Source organism: Anolis sagrei, chromosome 1, assembly GCF_037176765.1.
Source record: "Anolis sagrei isolate rAnoSag1 chromosome 1, rAnoSag1.mat, whole genome shotgun sequence".
Classification (NCBI taxonomy): domain Eukaryota; kingdom Metazoa; phylum Chordata; class Lepidosauria; order Squamata; family Dactyloidae; genus Anolis; species Anolis sagrei.
The window spans coordinates 199,373,475-199,390,881 of record NC_090021.1 but is presented as its reverse complement, the minus strand read 5'-3'; the positions used below and the strand labels follow the sequence as shown (position 1 = coordinate 199,390,881).

Genomic DNA, 17,407 nt, shown 5'->3' with positions numbered 1-17,407 from the left:
GGATTTTCAGTCAGAAAACTCCCACCTTGTTTTCTCAGGACTTTTAAGAATGCAACTGTGCACTTAAAGTGGAATACTATAACAGTGTAGTGTGAAAGAGGCCTTGGGTTTGGGCAGTTTGGTACATGCCAAGAAGCACTGACCTTTAAATAACAAGAATAGGGAAGCCTGTCTATGAACAAACCCCATGTACTTATTGAAGCAAAGGAAATGGAAATGCAAAGGCCGTTGAAGAACTGAGTAAATACTCTGTGTCATATGAAAGCCATAACCAATGGGAATTGCACAGTGAGGAATACTTCTTCAAAGAGCCACCAGCTTTCCTAAATATGTTGATGCTAACTGGACTTTCTCATTCATCATTTATGAAATGGTTGAACATTTTCCCTAGTCATAAAAGCTTTTCTACTTGGTTATCTGTAGATTATTTTGACATATCAAATAACCAAGCAGCTAATTTGTAATGGTGGTTGCAGTGTAGAATCTAGAGCTAGTGTTTGATCTGATACATGAAATGCATTGAATGCCCATGACGGCTCATGCCACTGTGAAAATGTTAAATCTTTTATTTGATGTTTGAAACCTGACTCACTCTTATCATGGAGAATGAAAAACTGTCATGTAATGCAGTTTGACCTGTATCATATGAGTCTATACTGACCATATATCAATAATAATAATAATACAGTTCAAACTGCATTATTTAGCAGTGTAGATCCAGCTTGAGTCATACAATGGGAATAGTTGATTCCAGTAGAACTGGGAGTGAATGATTTTCCCCACATTCTGCTGCAGCCCCCTCATGTGCTCCCAAAATCCTGGGAAACCCTCCAGAACTGGTTTTTGGATAGTATGAAAGCCTGGAATGGAAGGGACAGTGTTTGTGGGTGGGGGTGGGGGGTCTGTAGTAACTGCCAGCAGAAGATTGGATTTAGCTCAGTGTATTTTTCCATTCCGCAGATGGCAAAATAAAACAAGGTTCGCCACATTTCTGACAAAATAAAAGGTCTGAATGGGTGCACCATTCTATTTTTAAACAATTGCTTCTCTGCAGTACAGTGCAACCACTTTATGAATGCAGTTTCAGCCACCTCTCATCACACGCCACAGTTGCTTGGGGTCTCTCCATGTTTCTTTCCCCGAGTTTTTTCTTTCTGCCCTCTTTGTCCCTCAGGCTCCTTGTGTCAATCCATGGTGTTGCATGTGGTTAACTTGACAGATGTAGGGAATTGCTGCCAAACTTCAGTGTGTGTGGTGTTTTGATTCCTGCCTTTTCTCTTCCTTTCAACCATGGCATGTGGGAGTCAGATGGTCTTCCTGGCTGCCCTCTTGCTTTACTGCCTATCCATATTCATTTGTATTTCATTTTGTTTTTTTGCTGGGGTCTGATGGAGCATCGTCACCTGTTGACACACTTCATTTCCCTCCCATATGTCAGTTTCCTCAGGCTTCTGCCTGAGTGAGAGGCAAACTCAATATCACTTGCTGCTGAAATGGCATCTTTGCCCTTGTGAAACTTCTGTCCTTTTTGACTTTGGAAGACTGAGGAGACTTAAGTTGGAAAGAAGCACATAGGTTGCACATTTTCTTAGGAATATGAAACCTGGAAGGACCGTCTGCCTCAGATTCTTTACTTGTGATTTCTCATAACTTCCCCTCAGCTGCGACAGTGCAAATGAACAAGTGACTATAAAAGCTATTAAAATGGTCAGATCTTAGCTCCATATGATAGGAATCCATCAAGTGTTACACTAGCAAACTTTCATCTCTTCATACCTGGACTGAAGAGGTGCTTTAAGAAAGTTGAGAAGGCAGAAGTGTCTGGTGCTGGGCAGACATTATTTGATATACTGAATAGGTCTGAGTACAGCAGAGGTAGGAAATTTGTAGCTCTCAGATATTGTTTAACTCCAGTGCTTATCAGCCCCAACCAGCATAGCCAAGGATGATTAATTATTTTCCTAAAGCATCTGGAAGGCTACTGATTCCCATATTTGGAATATTCCTTTCTGGCTTTTGTCAATTTATGCAGTTTAGAACAGTTCAAACTGCATTACATGTGTCTACACTGACCATATAACACAGCTCAAACTTCATTACATGGCCACGTAGAGACAGCCTGAAAGTGATTTTTTGTGTATTATTTTATTTGTTTTGATATTATATACTACACTAGGAATTGAATCATGATAATGGGCTAGAATCCTGTTGAGAGCTTACATTATTGTAAGTTGACAACTATGGGAATTAGAACTAAGCAGTTGAGTAATCCCCATCTCCAGTAGAGGGCTATTATTACATTACTACTCGAACCAGCAAAGTGCCTAATACACATCATGCACAATGTAGTTTGTAATGTACATCATACTTTGATGTAGATTGTGTACCAATATGCATTGCACTATGGAGTGCATTATGCTCCAATGCACATTATGCAATATGAGCATTGCACATCAATGTAAGGTATTGAAAAGATCATTATGTCAGGGTGTAATGATTCTTACCTCCTAGGCCGAAAGAGAAGCCTGGAATGTCAGTAGGCGGGACTCTATTTTGGGAGTGGTAGCAAAGGAAGCAGACATCTTGGGAGTGTAAAAGGAGAAGAGGGGAGGAGCTGAAGCTCTCTTTTGATTGGTTAGGACAGATGGGAGGAGTTTAGCCCTGAGAGGGAAAAGTGTCAGCTTGAGAGAAAGAAGGGAGATTGATTTTTGGGCTTGAAGAAGGAGGAGTGATTTTGGGAGCAGAGGAAAAGAGAGGTATTTTTGAGAGCTTAGATTTTTTTTTCTGCCAGAGAGCATTTTGTGACAGGCAAGGTTGTATTATTGGCCAGGGAGGTCAAAGTAGTCGCCTGGGTGCTTGTGTGGGTTTTTACACAAGTGGTTTGTTCTCTGGGTTAGAATAGATTAGCTTATAGAGGACTCTGCTTAGAGTGTAGCTAATTGCTCTGGGGACAACCTGTTTAGGTTAGTCTGGGGAACTCACTGCTACTGTGTTATTGTAGAGTGAGGAGATTTACTCGTATCTAAGTCAAATAACCTGTTTAAAGTACCCACCAAGATTATTGTGCCTCAGTAACCATTCAAGCTTTTGTGCCTCATTAAAGAAGATGGTTCTTTGTTCAATATTATAAATAAACATTTTCTCTAGTTCAACTTAGAAGCCTTAGTAGTGATTCATTCCTATGAGAATATTTCAATCTGTTTTAACATCTGAACATCACAGTCAAAGCTGGGAGCTAAGGGAGAGCTGGTGGACAGGAAGAAGTTTACCTCAGGGAAATCAACTTTAATATCCTAAAGTAATTTAGGTGGTGGCAGCGAATCTACTAAAGTACATACACATTACCTCATGTGCATATAAATGCTCTGTGCCAAGAATCATATTCCATCATATTGGTGACCAGCAGGATTCTGATTCTGTTATACAGGGCTAGGTAGAACTAATTGGGGGAAGCATGTGATCAGAGTGTCAGGGGCAGGGAACACCGTAGGGTGGTAAATCCAGGTTTAAGTCTGAGCTCTAATGGGCTTATCTAAAATGCTGAACCTTGCCCCCCAAATAGGTCCAGCACCTTGGAAATCACCTTTAAAAACTGGATACAAGATTAGAGTAGATTCACCCTTGTACTGATGTAAGAAGCATCCATTCACCCCTAGGAAGCAGTATCTGTTCCCTTGTTAGCTCCCTTGTTAGTGCCCCCAGTGGCGCAGTGGGTTAAACTCCTGTGCCGGCAGGACTGAAGATTGACAGGTCGCAGGTTCAAATCAGGGGAGAGGCGGATGAACTCCCTCTATCAGCTCCAGCTACTCATGCGGGGACATGAGAGAAGCCTCCCACAAGGATGATAAAAACATCAGTTCATCCGGGTGTCCCCTGGGCAACGTCCTTGCAGACGGCCAATTCTCTCACACCAGAAGCGACTTGCAGTTTCTCAAGTCGCTCCTGACACGACAAAAAAAAACTCCCTTCAAACAACTCCCTTAATAATCTCTAAAATACAGAATGTTGATAAGACCTATGACTCAGCAAGCAGTATTCTCCCAGAAGAAGAGGGGAATCCTGTCATGTTGGGGAGCTCCAGTTGCTCACCTGGGAGTTTTTTCACTTACTTGTATCTTTAAAATGCAAGAAATTATGGATGAAAACCAGTCATTGAAGTGATGTATTGAAAGTATTGGTTATGGCTTAAATGGCATAGATACCATTTTCAGAGAGAGCCTTCTCAGTGGCTGCCCCAAGACTTTGTAACTTTCTCCGACAAGGAGTCAAAATGGCCAGTTGCTTACTGTGCCTCCATCAACAATTGAAGACTTTTTAATTATTTGGACCAGTTTTTAGAACTTAAGGCTTTAAAGAAAGGGTTGTAATATTAAACAGTGTAATTGATCATAGGAATACGGACTAACGGATGATGAGACTGGATTCTGATTTTACTGTTGAGGCACTAATGATTGTTATACTGATGTTTAATTGTTTATGTTACAATTGTTTTAACTGTCCTATACTTGTCTTATGATGTTTTGTATTGATGTTGTTAACCGCTTTGAGTCACCTGAGGGCTGAGAAGAGCAGTATATAAATAAAGTAAATAATAAATAAATACATAAATAAATTTGAAATTGTACTGTATAACTTAAAATCTTTTTAGAAAGTAAAATTGCTAATACTTTAATTTGGTTTAAGTGTTGACTTTTGTATATGTTTTAGCATAATCTTTAAAAAAAACTGTTAGCCACCTCAATACCTAGTCTTGTGGGAAAGGTTGAAAAATAATAATACCACCACTACCAACACCAGATGGAAGTGAGAGAGACGAGGCAATGTAACCTGAAATGCAGCCTTTGCCTAGTAGTTCATGTGCTTCCCACTCAATCCTGTGCATTGTTACACTTAACTGTCCATTAGGGATGCCTTTGCTCAAATGCTTACCCAGTCCAAAGCCAAGAGTCACCGTGTATCCTCAATGTTTTCCCTCTCCATGTCTCCTTTGTTCTTCTTACAGAAAGGCTGTGGCTATCACCTGGACTTGCTGATGGTGGCCCTCATGCTTGGCGTCTGCTCTCTCATGGGCCTGCCCTGGTTTGTTGCTGCCACTGTCCTCTCAATTTCTCATGTAAACAGCCTGAAGCTGGAGTCAGAATGTTCTGCTCCAGGAGAGCAGCCCAAATTCCTCGGCATACGCGAACAACGGGTTACTGGGCTCATGATATTTGTCCTCATGGGGTCGTCTGTTTTTTTGACCAGGGTTCTTAAGGTAAGTCTATGGTTTAGAAACCAAAGGAATAGTCAGTGAGTCTATTTGGTTTATAGGATTTTAGTTGTGAGCATAAGTTCCTGTTTTGTCATGAGTACATTTTTCTTTCTTCTTACACAAACAACTAAGTTTCTATCTTATTTCGACCAATGTAGATCATGTGGTTATTTTTTTCTTTCTCAGGTCCCTGGGCAATCACCACATTTTAGTTAGTTACTTAGTAGGCCTGGGTAACAACGGAAAAATTTGTTTCTAAAATCGATTTGTATTTGGGGTTTTTTTTTTGTTTCGATATTTAAAATAATTACAAAATTTTCCTTTTAAAAAGTTCGATATTTACGAAATTTCGTAAATGTGAAAAAAATTACAAAACATTAACGAATTGATTTCCGAAACAATAACGAATCGATTCGTTAATGGCGGACGCGACCGCGAAATACGCTAAAAAACCTCCAAAAACTTCTGAAGCTTCCCTCTCCCTCTGTTGTTGACTGTTGGTGTGATATTATAATTTTTTTTCACTAATTAAACAAAAAACTTGCCCCAGACATGCAGAAATAATAACAAAACGACCTCAGAACAATAACGAAACGAATACAATAACGAAATACGAAGCATTTACAAAACGTGTTTAAAAATTCGTTTTTTTAAAAAATTGCTCCAGAATGGTTCGTTATCGTTTTGTAATTGGAAAAATTAACGAATTATTAACAAATTACGAATTAACGAAACGAAACCGCTCAGCCCTATTACTTAGCTAAACAATCTCAGATAGCAAATCCTTTGCATAAGATTCTGAGTGACTCTTGCCCGTTTGAGCTTACAGTACTAGCCTGGAAGGTTAATAGTCTGACTTTTTAGAAGGCACTTCTATTCTTTCAGCATTAATAGACCAATTCAATCCTAGAAATGCAATAGACTGCATCCTCCTGCCAGATATAACTTGCTAGCATTTGATGGGCTGAACAAGTCCTGCAGATGACCCATATACATTTACATGGCTTTTGTGCTCATGTCAATGGATGATTTTATTTCCTTTGCCACATCCTTCTGCATTAAAGAAAAGGAGCCCAAAGGAGGGGGGAGTTGCATTACTCTAACCAGTGTTAACTTAGCTACTTTCACACAGATTGGACTTGTGTTTTTCTAACCAGCATGGACAGTGGTCAAGGATGGGGTAGCTTCAAGTACAATGAGAGCACAGTTAGGTTTCCTGACATTTCCGTTGAAGGAGGATATGCTTGTATCTTTCATAGGGTTTTCATGGGCAAGGAATACTCAGAAAAGGTTTTGTCATTTCCTTCCTAAAGCACCTAGTATTCATTGGTAGGCATCTATCCAAGTACTAACCTTAGTTTCCATGATCAGACAGGATCTGGTACCTTTGGAAAACATTTGGTGTCTGTCAATCAATGACTGCAAGTGGCATTGGCCCACACATATGTGGCCATATTGTTGTAGAGCCAGGATTTGAACAAACGTTCTTTGGACAGCAGTTTGCATTGGCCATGATAGTTCTTGAATTCGGTGAATTGCAATGAAACATGGTTGATGTCATGAGAGGCCTGAGGCTGAGCCAAGTTTAGCAGAGGGGCATAAATCCCACAGAATTTGAGAAAATGGGAATTTTTTTTTATTTTTTTGTTTAAGGTGTATGTTATCTTTTCTTGATGTCAGATCCAAGATATTTTACATCTTAAATTAAAATGAAGTATTGTTAAAATCAGATGATTTTGTTTTTTTAAAAAAAAATCAGTAAGCTGCCATATTAAAACGCTACCATTAGAAACATTATTAAGGCATTCAAAAAAGAAAATAAAAGTAGCTAGCTACATTAATACACCACCACTTCAGACTTACATGGATGAAATACAAAATGAAGAAATGATTACAGCCTATTGTATTTTCCTATATTCATCGTATGCATTCCTGTTAGTCTCTATGTTATGCCAAATGTGTATCTGCTACTATGTCTGTCCATGAATGGAGACCCAATTTGTTCTTTTTTCCTCCTTTTCTTTGCAGTTTATTCCCATGCCTGTGCTTTATGGTGTATTTCTGTATATGGGTGCCTCCTCTCTAAAAGGAATTCAGGTAAAGTGGTTTGTGTGGAATATTTCTTCCTGATGGTTCTTATGGCCCTTTTACCTCATTGTTTCTTGCAACTCTACATTGTGAAGTTTTAAGAGAAATTTTACACAGAAATTTGAATTACGGGAGAGCATTTTTCAGTTTAATTCTGTGGGTTACACTAGTCAGCACCAGAGATTTTGGTGGTTTTCTTCTCAGTGCAGGAGAAAACAAATATTTATCTGCAGCATTCTCCCCTTATTTGAACATCTTGAAGGGTTGGGAAAGAGTTATTCTGCACAGAAAAACAATTTTGTACATAAAAGACTGTTTTCTGCAAAGAAAAAAAGTTGTACGTGTGCTTGCACATAACCATCATAATAACTTGTGGTATGATTTGCAGGAAAATATATATAATGTGTTTTGACATAAAATAATAAATGAACTTCTTAGGGCACACTTTACTAAAATTTTGCCAATCAATCTTGTAAGATATTTTTAGCTCGATGGTTGGAATCGTGTTGTTGGACTACAGTGTTCAGCATTCCTCATCACTGTTTATAATTATTACGTCTCCTAGGACTTGTGGGGCTAAGTGATTCCTACCCCTGTTTTATAGTATGATGTTTACCTTTTTTAAAAAAATGTAGGAATATATTTAATTAGTTTAATAATTGAACTGAAACATAACTGCAGATCACATGTAAAGATGGATTAAATGCAGATCATTTTGTTTTCTCTCTTTATCCTTCTCTCAAAATTACTTTGTGGTCTGATGGTATAATCAAAACTGTTGCCTGGTTTAAAAGGTTATTTGCACTGGAACGATGAAATCATGGAAGTTTGTAGCTTTCTTAGAGATGTGACCCATTGCAGCCATTGAGCATAGACAGTCTTTTGTCTTTTCAATACAATTTTGAGGTGCTGAGTATTTGTCATTATAAAAGCAACAATGGATATCACACACTCTTGCATTGCGTTTCCTATCACTCTTCACCTTTGGCTATCCTTCCCAGAGCTGATTGGACTTGCAATTCCACAACATTTGGAAAGCTGCATAATTCCCGTCTTGTACGGGCCGGGGGGCGGGGGGGGGGGGTAGTCTGCAACCTACATACAGGTGGGATCCATGGAGTCCATCTCTATGGTCTGCTGTAGATCCCCTGTCACCTCTGTGATCTAACCCCAGTACTCTGTCAGGTACGTTTCCTATCAGAACCAATTCCTCAGATGAGCAAGGAGCATGGAGATGGTTTTCCTTGCAAAGGTCTCAGTTTTCCATATAATCAAGTATATGGGGAAAGAGTATGCATTAGAAGAGTTATCACTGTGTGCTTTCTTCTGGTCCAAAGTGTGGTTTGCTGATGTACACACACAACTAGGCACAGATACTGTGCTGCCAACCAAACATTTGACCATCAGTGTCATCAAGTTCACTGTCTCCACTCTAGATCTGTGACTCTGTTTCCATATCAACGCTGCAAAAATGTAATATATGCCTTCCCCCTTTGTCCAGCTTTTTGATAGAATCAAGTTATTCTGGATGCCTGCCAAACACCAGCCAGACTTTATCTATCTGAGGCATGTCCCTCTCAGAAAAGTTCATCTCTTCACAGTAATCCAGCTCTCATGCCTGGTTCTTCTGTGGGTTATCAAGGCTTCAAGAGCTGCCATTGTGTTCCCTATGATGGTATGGGTTTGCTTTCTCTATTTTATTTTATTTTATTTTATTTTATTTTAAACATTTATATTTTGCCCTTCTCACCCTGAAGGGGACTCGGGGCGGAGCACAACACATATATGGCAAGCATTCCATGCCGAGACATAAAATAACTATAAATATACACAATATGCAAATATTCCAGCAACTCTTGGTTTTACTGCTATTTTGCCTACAAGTATTATGAATTGTATGAGAACTTTCCCAGTACTAGACTCAAGTCACACTTGTTGTAATAGCCATGAAATCTAGATGTGATGTACAATTTAAGGATCAATTCCCTTTCTTACCCAGACATATCACCTCCCCCCCTCTCTTACTCTCTGTCTTCCTTCCTTCCTTCCATCCATCCATCCATCTATCCTTCCCTCTATCCATCTCTTCCTCCCTCACTTTTAGTAAACTGCCTTTATATTCAAAGTGCCCTACCATAATTTAAAATAGAAGTTAGCTAAAAGTTATATAAAACCAATTCACTATAGAATGAAATAGTTAAAAGCAGTACAAAATACAGTCATAATATTGTACATGAATGGCATACATTTGTCAAAACATTTACAGAAATAGGTCTGTGAGATTTGTAGATCTGATGAAAATATTTACTGTATTATGCTTGTTCCATCTAGGTCTTGGCACTGGTGTTTGTCAGAAAACTCATGGACTTATTTTTCAGTAAACGGGAACTAAGCTGGCTTGATGATTTGATGCCAGAGAGCAAGAAGAAAAAACTTGAAGATGCTGAAAAAGAGGTAAGTTTCCTTCTTTCCTTTGCAGAGTTGATGACCTGGGGTTTTTTTGAGATTGCCTCTTGAAATTGTACATCTGTGTAACAGATCTCAATGTTCATTTGACATGCACGCGCAATCTAGTGAGGGAGGTCTGCATCTTTTTAAGGGGTTAAAAATAGTTTAAAATATATTTCTCAAGTGTTGAGAAACTCTGGTGAAAACAATCATGAAAGAAGAGAGCCTTTGTAGCTAGGTGGTTATTCTGTGAAAAAAATCTGTATCGGGAACAGTATTTTCTGTGCTTAAAATAATACACAGAAATATTTTCTCTGCTGAAAATAATACATAAAATAATACACAAAAATATTATTTTCTGTACAGCTATTTCCTGTGCAGAAGATCCTGTAGTTGAGAGCTTGGGCATGTTTTTTGTGTGCAGAAAATGGCATGCTATGAATGCAGTAAACAACATTTTTCATGCTGAAATTATTTTTACACACAAATAATATTTTCTGGGCATGAAATACTGTTTCTTTTGCAGAAAATCCTTCAAAAATATCCACATATTAAACCCCAGTCTGGGAAATATATATTTTTGAAGACTTCTTCATAGCGAGAAACAACTTGCTGAAATTTCTTGTTATTTGCTTGTAGAAGTGAATTAACAAGAAATTGCATCCCTAACTTTGCATTGTTTTTTCCAGATGAATGGGGTGTTGAACTCCATTTGGAGTAAAGAGGGTTGGATTTTAGACTATGTTCCTATTGACTGATGCAATTGTGCCAATGTTAACACCCTAGCCAACAGGGGTAAAATGACCACAGATTCCCTGGCAAAGGAGAGGATGGCATAGGAACCCATTTATGTCCATAAATAGTGTTGTCTTGCTGGCTTAGTGTTGCCACTAAAATGTGCCTCATGCTTAAGTGATGGGAGTATCACCCTTGCATTAGACATGAGGGGACTGATTTTAGCTAGAAACTATTTAATCCATAAGAGACCCAGTTCTCCTTGGAGGCATGAAGATGCTATGATGTTGGTAACCTCTTGCACATATAAAAGGTTACTTTAGCACAGGGATTCTCAAACTTTTCTATTTCTAATTCCTTTTGGCATGATCCTGATCATATGCAAGTATATAAAATATCTATAAAAATCAAACATTTTACTGATAACACATCAGCATTTGCTAGGCTTGCTAAACAGACTGTATAGCTGAAACATTTTTTGCAGAGTCCACTGCAGGCACTGCAAGACAGATTCATGTAAATGCCTTCAGAAACCTTTTATGGTTGCCAGATTTTTCTAGGCCCCAACATTGAGCTAAAGGGCCCCACAGTTTAAAAAGTGGTGCTTGAGCAGACACCAGATCCAGCATTTCCTAGCCAGAGAAGTTAGTAGCCACACAAACTGGTTTTCCAGGCTCTTTTCCAGGCTCTTTCATAGAGGTCACATATTAATTACCTGCTTTCTATTTTCCATCTACTTTTTCCCCAAGGAAATTGTTGCAGTTACCATGTCCATGCCGAGCTAGATATGACTCCCTTGCTGATGTATGCTCTCACAGTGCAAAGGCTTTTTCATCCTTTGTGACTGTCACAAAAATCCTTGGTTTTTTAGTCTGTTTTTCTTCTCATGCATAATTTATGTGTTCGTCCATTCTTTCTAAATCTGAATGTGACAGAAAACTAAACTAGAAATATGCCTACTTTCCCATCTTGTTTTATTTTTCATTTCTGTTTTTTTAAAGATTTTTTTTAGCATTGCTTAATATCTTATGATATTATTAATCCAGCTCTTGGCATGATCAGAGATTTTTATGCATGCTTTCTATCTTGGTTTATTTGGTTGTTGTATGCCTTCAAGTTATTTCTGAATTACGGTAACCCTATGGAGAAGCTATCATTGGGTTTTCAGGGGTGGAGAGTGCATGTAATGTTTGTTGTTGAACCTTTGGTGGACAGACTCATAACTCAGCAGAGTTCAGTAACTTATACCACAGTGTGTGACTTGACTATCACGAGTCGGTTTCTACGATCAAGTGAGGAACTGAACTATGGTCTCCAGAGTCATAGTCCAATGCCGAAACCACTACACCATGCTGGCCCCTGGTTTATTTTAACCCAGTATGAAATCAGAAAGAACAAGAACAAAATCTGGGATTTTTCAAGAAGTCTGGATGTGCCCTAGTTTAATATATGTGTGAGACTGAATGACATCAGTGGGACATAATGTAAGGGCAACTTGTCCTGTTGAATTCAAGGAGACCTACATTTAGCTAGGAAGTTTATATTGAGCCTGGCACTTTGAAGACCTGATTTCACAGATACCAGATTCATGATAGTGTCAATAGTTATTTCCTGCCAGTGGCTGCCTGGAATGATTCTTGCTTCAGTGAGAAGGGCTTGTGAGACTATCCAAGACATGGGCAAACTTTGTCCCTCCAGATGTTTGGACTTCAACTCCCACAATTCCTAACAGTGTACCGACTGTTAGGAATTGTGGGCGTTAAAGTCCAAAACATCTGGAGGGACAAAGTTTGCCCATGTCTGGGCTATTATCCTCACACCTTGTCCTAGGAGCCTGAAAGGTGGTAGTGCTATGCCAAACAACAGTGTGGAAAGACCTCCATTGCATGAATTTTAATATACCTAATTGTTCACTTGGATTGATTTTTTAAATGTTTTAAACCATTAATTTGCAAATTAATAATGATTTAAATCATTCATTTGCAAATTGATAAAAAAAAACCCCTTTATAATAATTTTTCAAAGGCAGATGGCATACAGTGAGTGAAATGGGATTTATTTGTGACTGCATTAGGGATGCATATAGTTCAGAATTTTGTCCTTACAAGTGAAGAAGAACTTCAACAGTTTTCTTCCTACCGTGAATATTTCTGTCCAGTTTTTGCTCATCAGTCACACATCCAAAGGAAATGGGCAGGCAAATATACAGCATGAATGGATGTGAACAGTTCTGAGTGTCTCAATCCTCATAATGTTAGAAGTTGGGAAACTGAAGGAAGATTTCATTGGAGGCCAATGCCCTTATTTTGATTGTCCTGTTGCATAGTGACCTAAGTTCTTCTGAAGAAAGTGATGAAAATGAAGAAATGAAAAAGTATATTGCAAATGGACTTGTAAAAGTCCCATTGACATGAAGAGAGACTGTTCAAAAACATAGCTTTTGTACTATTTATTTATTTATTGCCTTTATGTACAGCTGTTCTCACCCCTTTGGGGATTCAAAGTGGTACATATCAAATAAATTGCAAAAATTAAATGCCTCATGTATAATACAAACAATATATTACACATCTAAAACAATAATATTTAACTATTAATTAAACCATTGAAAACTATAGAAACATCAAACATGAACATGAAACATTTTGATATTGCACCTATCCTGAGGTTGTCATCCATCTGCTATGATATTGTTGTCACTCACCAAATGCTTATTTGTTAACATAACCAATTTTTTTAGTTGTTTTCTAAAAACCCCAGGAGGTAGAGGGCTAATCTAATCTTGCTGGGGAGGGGCCACCACTGAGAAGGCCCGGTCTCTCATCCCCACCAATCGCATCTGTGACGGCCGTGGGACCGAGAGCAGGACCTTCCCAGCTGAACTTATTGCTCTAACTGGCTCATAAAGTGAGATGTGTTTGGATAGGTAAGCTAGACTGGAACCCTTTAGGCATCTATATGCTTAAGCCAGCATTTTGAATTGTGCTCGGTAGCAGATTGGGAACCAGCGGAGCTGATGCAATGCAGGGGGAGGGGGGTGTATGCTCCTGTACGCTACTCCAGTGAGCAATTTGGCTACAAAAATAAATCCTTACTTCTTTCCTGTTATGAAGATAACCTTCCTTTAAAGAATTACTCTTTAAATTTGGCTCTTGAATGCTTGATGCCTGCTACTTCAATAAAAAAGGAATGGCATGTTGTTTGTTTATATGTGTTTAGAAGCCTACAGTGAACAATTTGAGGACAGAGTAGTGGAAGAATGATGCCCTTGGGGTTTTTAAAATTTTGGCTTCTTTCCATTGCAGAAATAACTTCAAACAAGAACAAGTTTGCTCACCTTTCTTGCTTTTATCCTAGGAGGAGCAAAGTATGTTGGCATTGGAAGAGGAAGGCACAGTGCAGTTACCACTCGAGGGGACCTACAGGTAAAATATAGATTGACCCTGATATTTCAAATTTCAAATGACTGCCACACATGTCCTTGGCATGCCATGGCTTAAAAAGTGAGATATATTTGGGATTTGACAGTCTCAGACTATTCCAGCCAGTGCTCCAAGAAGATAATGTTTCTAATCTCTGGGGATTACTGATACAGTGTCATTGTGTTTCTGTCTCCCAACTTTCCAAAAATAAATTTGCTACTTGAACTATTGATTGTATTAAGTCCAAGGGTTTCTCCTCTCATTACACAGAAAATGGTGTCTTCTACACACAAACAAGGTGTGTTCAATATGGTTTTTCTTACACAAAATAAAGGACGATTGCAAACCTTGGTCTTAACATCTTTGGACTTAATTATTTCAATCCATGTTTGTTGTCCACCCTAATTGGTTATATTTCTTGGCTTTCTTATTTTATTCTAGAGATGACCCATCTGTAATAAATATTTCTGATGAAATGTCAAAAACAACTGTGTGGAAGTCAATGTTGATAACAGAGAATACCAAGGATAAGGAGTCCAGCTTTCCTTCTAAAAGGTTTTTAAACTTTCTTCTGCTTATACTACATTCTTTAATGAAAGCTGCCAGCAAAGCTTTTGCTTTAGTAGGCAAAAGATGCCAATTCACTAGTTCAAGTTTAGTATCCAAGCACAGGTTATCAGAACCTTATAAATATGTCCAACCCATTCTGATTCAAACTTAATGGCATTAAAGCATATCAGCCTCATTTTGTCAAAGGGAAGTGTGAGTACAATTGTTTTTCTCACAAATGCATAGAGTCAGTTGTTGCATCAGTAGAATCTCTAGAAATGTCAGGCCTGTGAATGTATCTTGTAAGCTCACATACATCAGTATTTTCTTCCATTGCTTCCATCCATGTCAATGCTAGGTCGGAAAATAGCAAGGAGAATTGTGGGCAGTAGAGGAAAGTTATGCTGCACAATTCTGGAATAAAACCGAATGGTTGTGGTGTGCATTCCCATCTTGTTGCAAGGGTCCTTTTCGAAGTTTCTGCTTCTTTGACTTTCCTTTGTTTGTGGTGCTGTAAACAGGAGGAAACTGAAGCAGGCTCAAAACTCAAAGACATTGCTTTTTTAAAGGCGATCACAACTATCATAATGCCTTAGCCATAATGACCACTGCTGACTGGTGCAATCTGGGAGCATCTAGACCAAACAATAATGTTTTCAAATTCTATATACATTTATTATCCATTGGTCCCCTCCATCCCCCAAAACCCTGTATACAGCAGCTGCCACAGTTTTGGGGAATTGTGCTTTTTTTAAAAAAAAATCACCCCTGCTATGTTCTCCATGTTGATCTTCTACTTCATTGTTTCTCAAACTCTGCTCCTCCAGCTGTTTTGGACTTCAGCTCCCAGAAATCCCAACTAGCTTCCCAACTGTTAGGAATTGTGGAAGCTGAAGTCCAAAACATCTGGAGGAGCACAATCTGAGAACTACTTCTCTAGGTTTTTTTTTTTTTGAACTAACAAGAGTCATCATAGGAATTTGGATTAAGAATCAGTAGAGTCTCAGCAGGCCCGTAGCCAGGATTTCGTTTCGGGAGGGGGGGGGCTAATTTTTTTCAGGGGGTGGGGTTTTTGGGGGGCTGAGTTTCGGGGGGGGGGCTGAGTCTGAGTGTAAGAGGGTCTAGCCTAGCAAACCTTTTGTATCATTACCCCAATACCCCCATGCATATGGGATATATTGAGTATGGTGATCAGATCATGATATGAATAAACATAACAGTTTAAATAATGCACCAGTAAGGCCTTTTCGCGAACCACCATGAGAATTTGGGGGGGGGGGGGGCTGAAGCCCCTCAAGGCCCCCCCCCCCCCGGCTACATGCCTGAGTCTCAGAGTGACTGCTCATGCCCATCATTGGTAGAAATCTCGATATGGAAGCAACTGCAGTAGCTTGATGGGATACAAATACATCCTTATCTCCTTTTCCCTCCCCACCATCTCTAAAAAAAAAAAAACTGCAGAAGGAGAACTGTATACTTCTCAGGCAATATCCTCCAGTCTGCCCTTTCTCCTTTCTTTATGCTCTGTTTACTTCTAGGGCTCCATCTACACTGACATATAATGTTTGCAGCTGCATTATATGGTCAGTGTAGACTTATATAATTCAGTTCTAGGTTTGTGTCAACTGTAAAGGAAGATACCTACTTTTCTTGGCACATCTATAAGTATTATCTTTCATCAAGCCTATATACAATCGTATTTAAGTGTTTTTCCCTCCAGATGCCCTTCATTTTGAATTAACATGATTTACTACTTAATTGTTCTACTATTCACATTTTTACCCTAAGCTCCCCTTCCTAATCTCTCTCGAAGCTGATTCCCAAAGGTAAGACTCTCCTCCCAGACCTCTCCCTTGTTTGCTTCTGATTGGTGTCTTTTGGAAAACCTAGCTGACTTAACTCTGTATAAATTCTGGGGAGACAAAATGTACAAGAATGGCATGGAAAACACATTGGGAGTATTGTTTGGTTATGTGTGCATTGGTTCTTCCATGATCACTAAACAGGCATTCTCATCTACCCAATGTTGTCATTCACCCAAAATATAAATTATAATATTCTCTGAAATATCCAATGCACTGAGAAAATGTGCAGGCTTTTGTCATACTAATCTGAATTCAATGACCTAACTGAATAAAGGGACTTCTTGTCTCCTGACATTTTGTCCCCCCAAAATGGCATGTTGCTTTTGCAGTGTTTTTCCTCTCCCCGAGCAGCATAAACAAGATGATCAGCTCAGGATCGAGAAACACAGTCCCAGTTCTCACCTGCAGTTCAGGAGTGTGTGCGTGTGTTTGCATGTGGGTGTGATTAAATTGCTGTCCCAAGTGCAAAGGGTTTACAACATCATCATAAAACTTGTACAAGTTGAGGATCTTTTATCCAGAATTTCAAAACCTGAAATCCAGAACTGAGAGTATAGCAACATGTTTATTTTCTTATGGTTCAGTGTACACAAACTTTGTTTCATGGACAAAAATATTTAAGATGTTGTGTATAAAATTACTGTCAGGCTATGTGTATAAATTATATATATGAAACATAAATTAATTGTGTGTTTTGACCTGGTCTCATCCCTATGATATCTCATTATGCCCCTATGTTCAAATCTGAACAAAATCTGAAGCTTTTATGGTCCCAAGCACTTCTGATAAGGGATACTCAACCTGAACATGCGATATATATATATCTACAGTATACAGGGCCCCATAGATTCGTGTTTAGCAGTCACCCTCGTGTTGCTACACCTCCATGATAAATAGAATCACTGTGTCCTATACCAACATTATAGGTTGACATCATAGTCTCTTGAATGGAAGATAGCATCTTCTAATACATGTTCAATCAAGTATGGCTAGACCCTTAGTTCCCTGCTATAGCTAGTATTGGATGGGGATGCATTCCTCGCAATCTA

The 17,407-nt window shown here is 38.9% G+C and overlaps 1 protein-coding gene across 6 annotated transcripts in view; it reads left to right on the top strand.

Annotated features, from left to right (window-relative positions):
* The window catches only part of SLC4A10 (solute carrier family 4 member 10), a 199,634-nt gene that overhangs the window by 174,642 nt on the left and 7,585 nt on the right, over window positions 1-17,407 (top strand). For 5 of the 6 annotated variants that reach the window (XM_060777877.2, XM_060777869.2, XM_060777832.2 and 2 more), the window contains 6 exons: window positions 5,003-5,254; window positions 7,280-7,348; window positions 8,841-9,014; window positions 9,671-9,793; window positions 13,880-13,947; window positions 14,386-14,499. In XM_060777877.2, the coding sequence (XP_060633860.2) occupies window positions 5,003-5,254; window positions 7,280-7,348; window positions 8,841-9,014; window positions 9,671-9,793; window positions 13,880-13,947; window positions 14,386-14,499 (800 nt within the window). Of the gene's footprint in view, window positions 1-5,002; window positions 5,255-7,279; window positions 7,349-8,840; window positions 9,015-9,670; window positions 9,794-13,879; window positions 13,948-14,385; window positions 14,500-16,281; window positions 16,320-17,407 lie in introns of all 6 variants that reach the window. The other variant, XM_060777851.2, reaches the window with a different exon arrangement.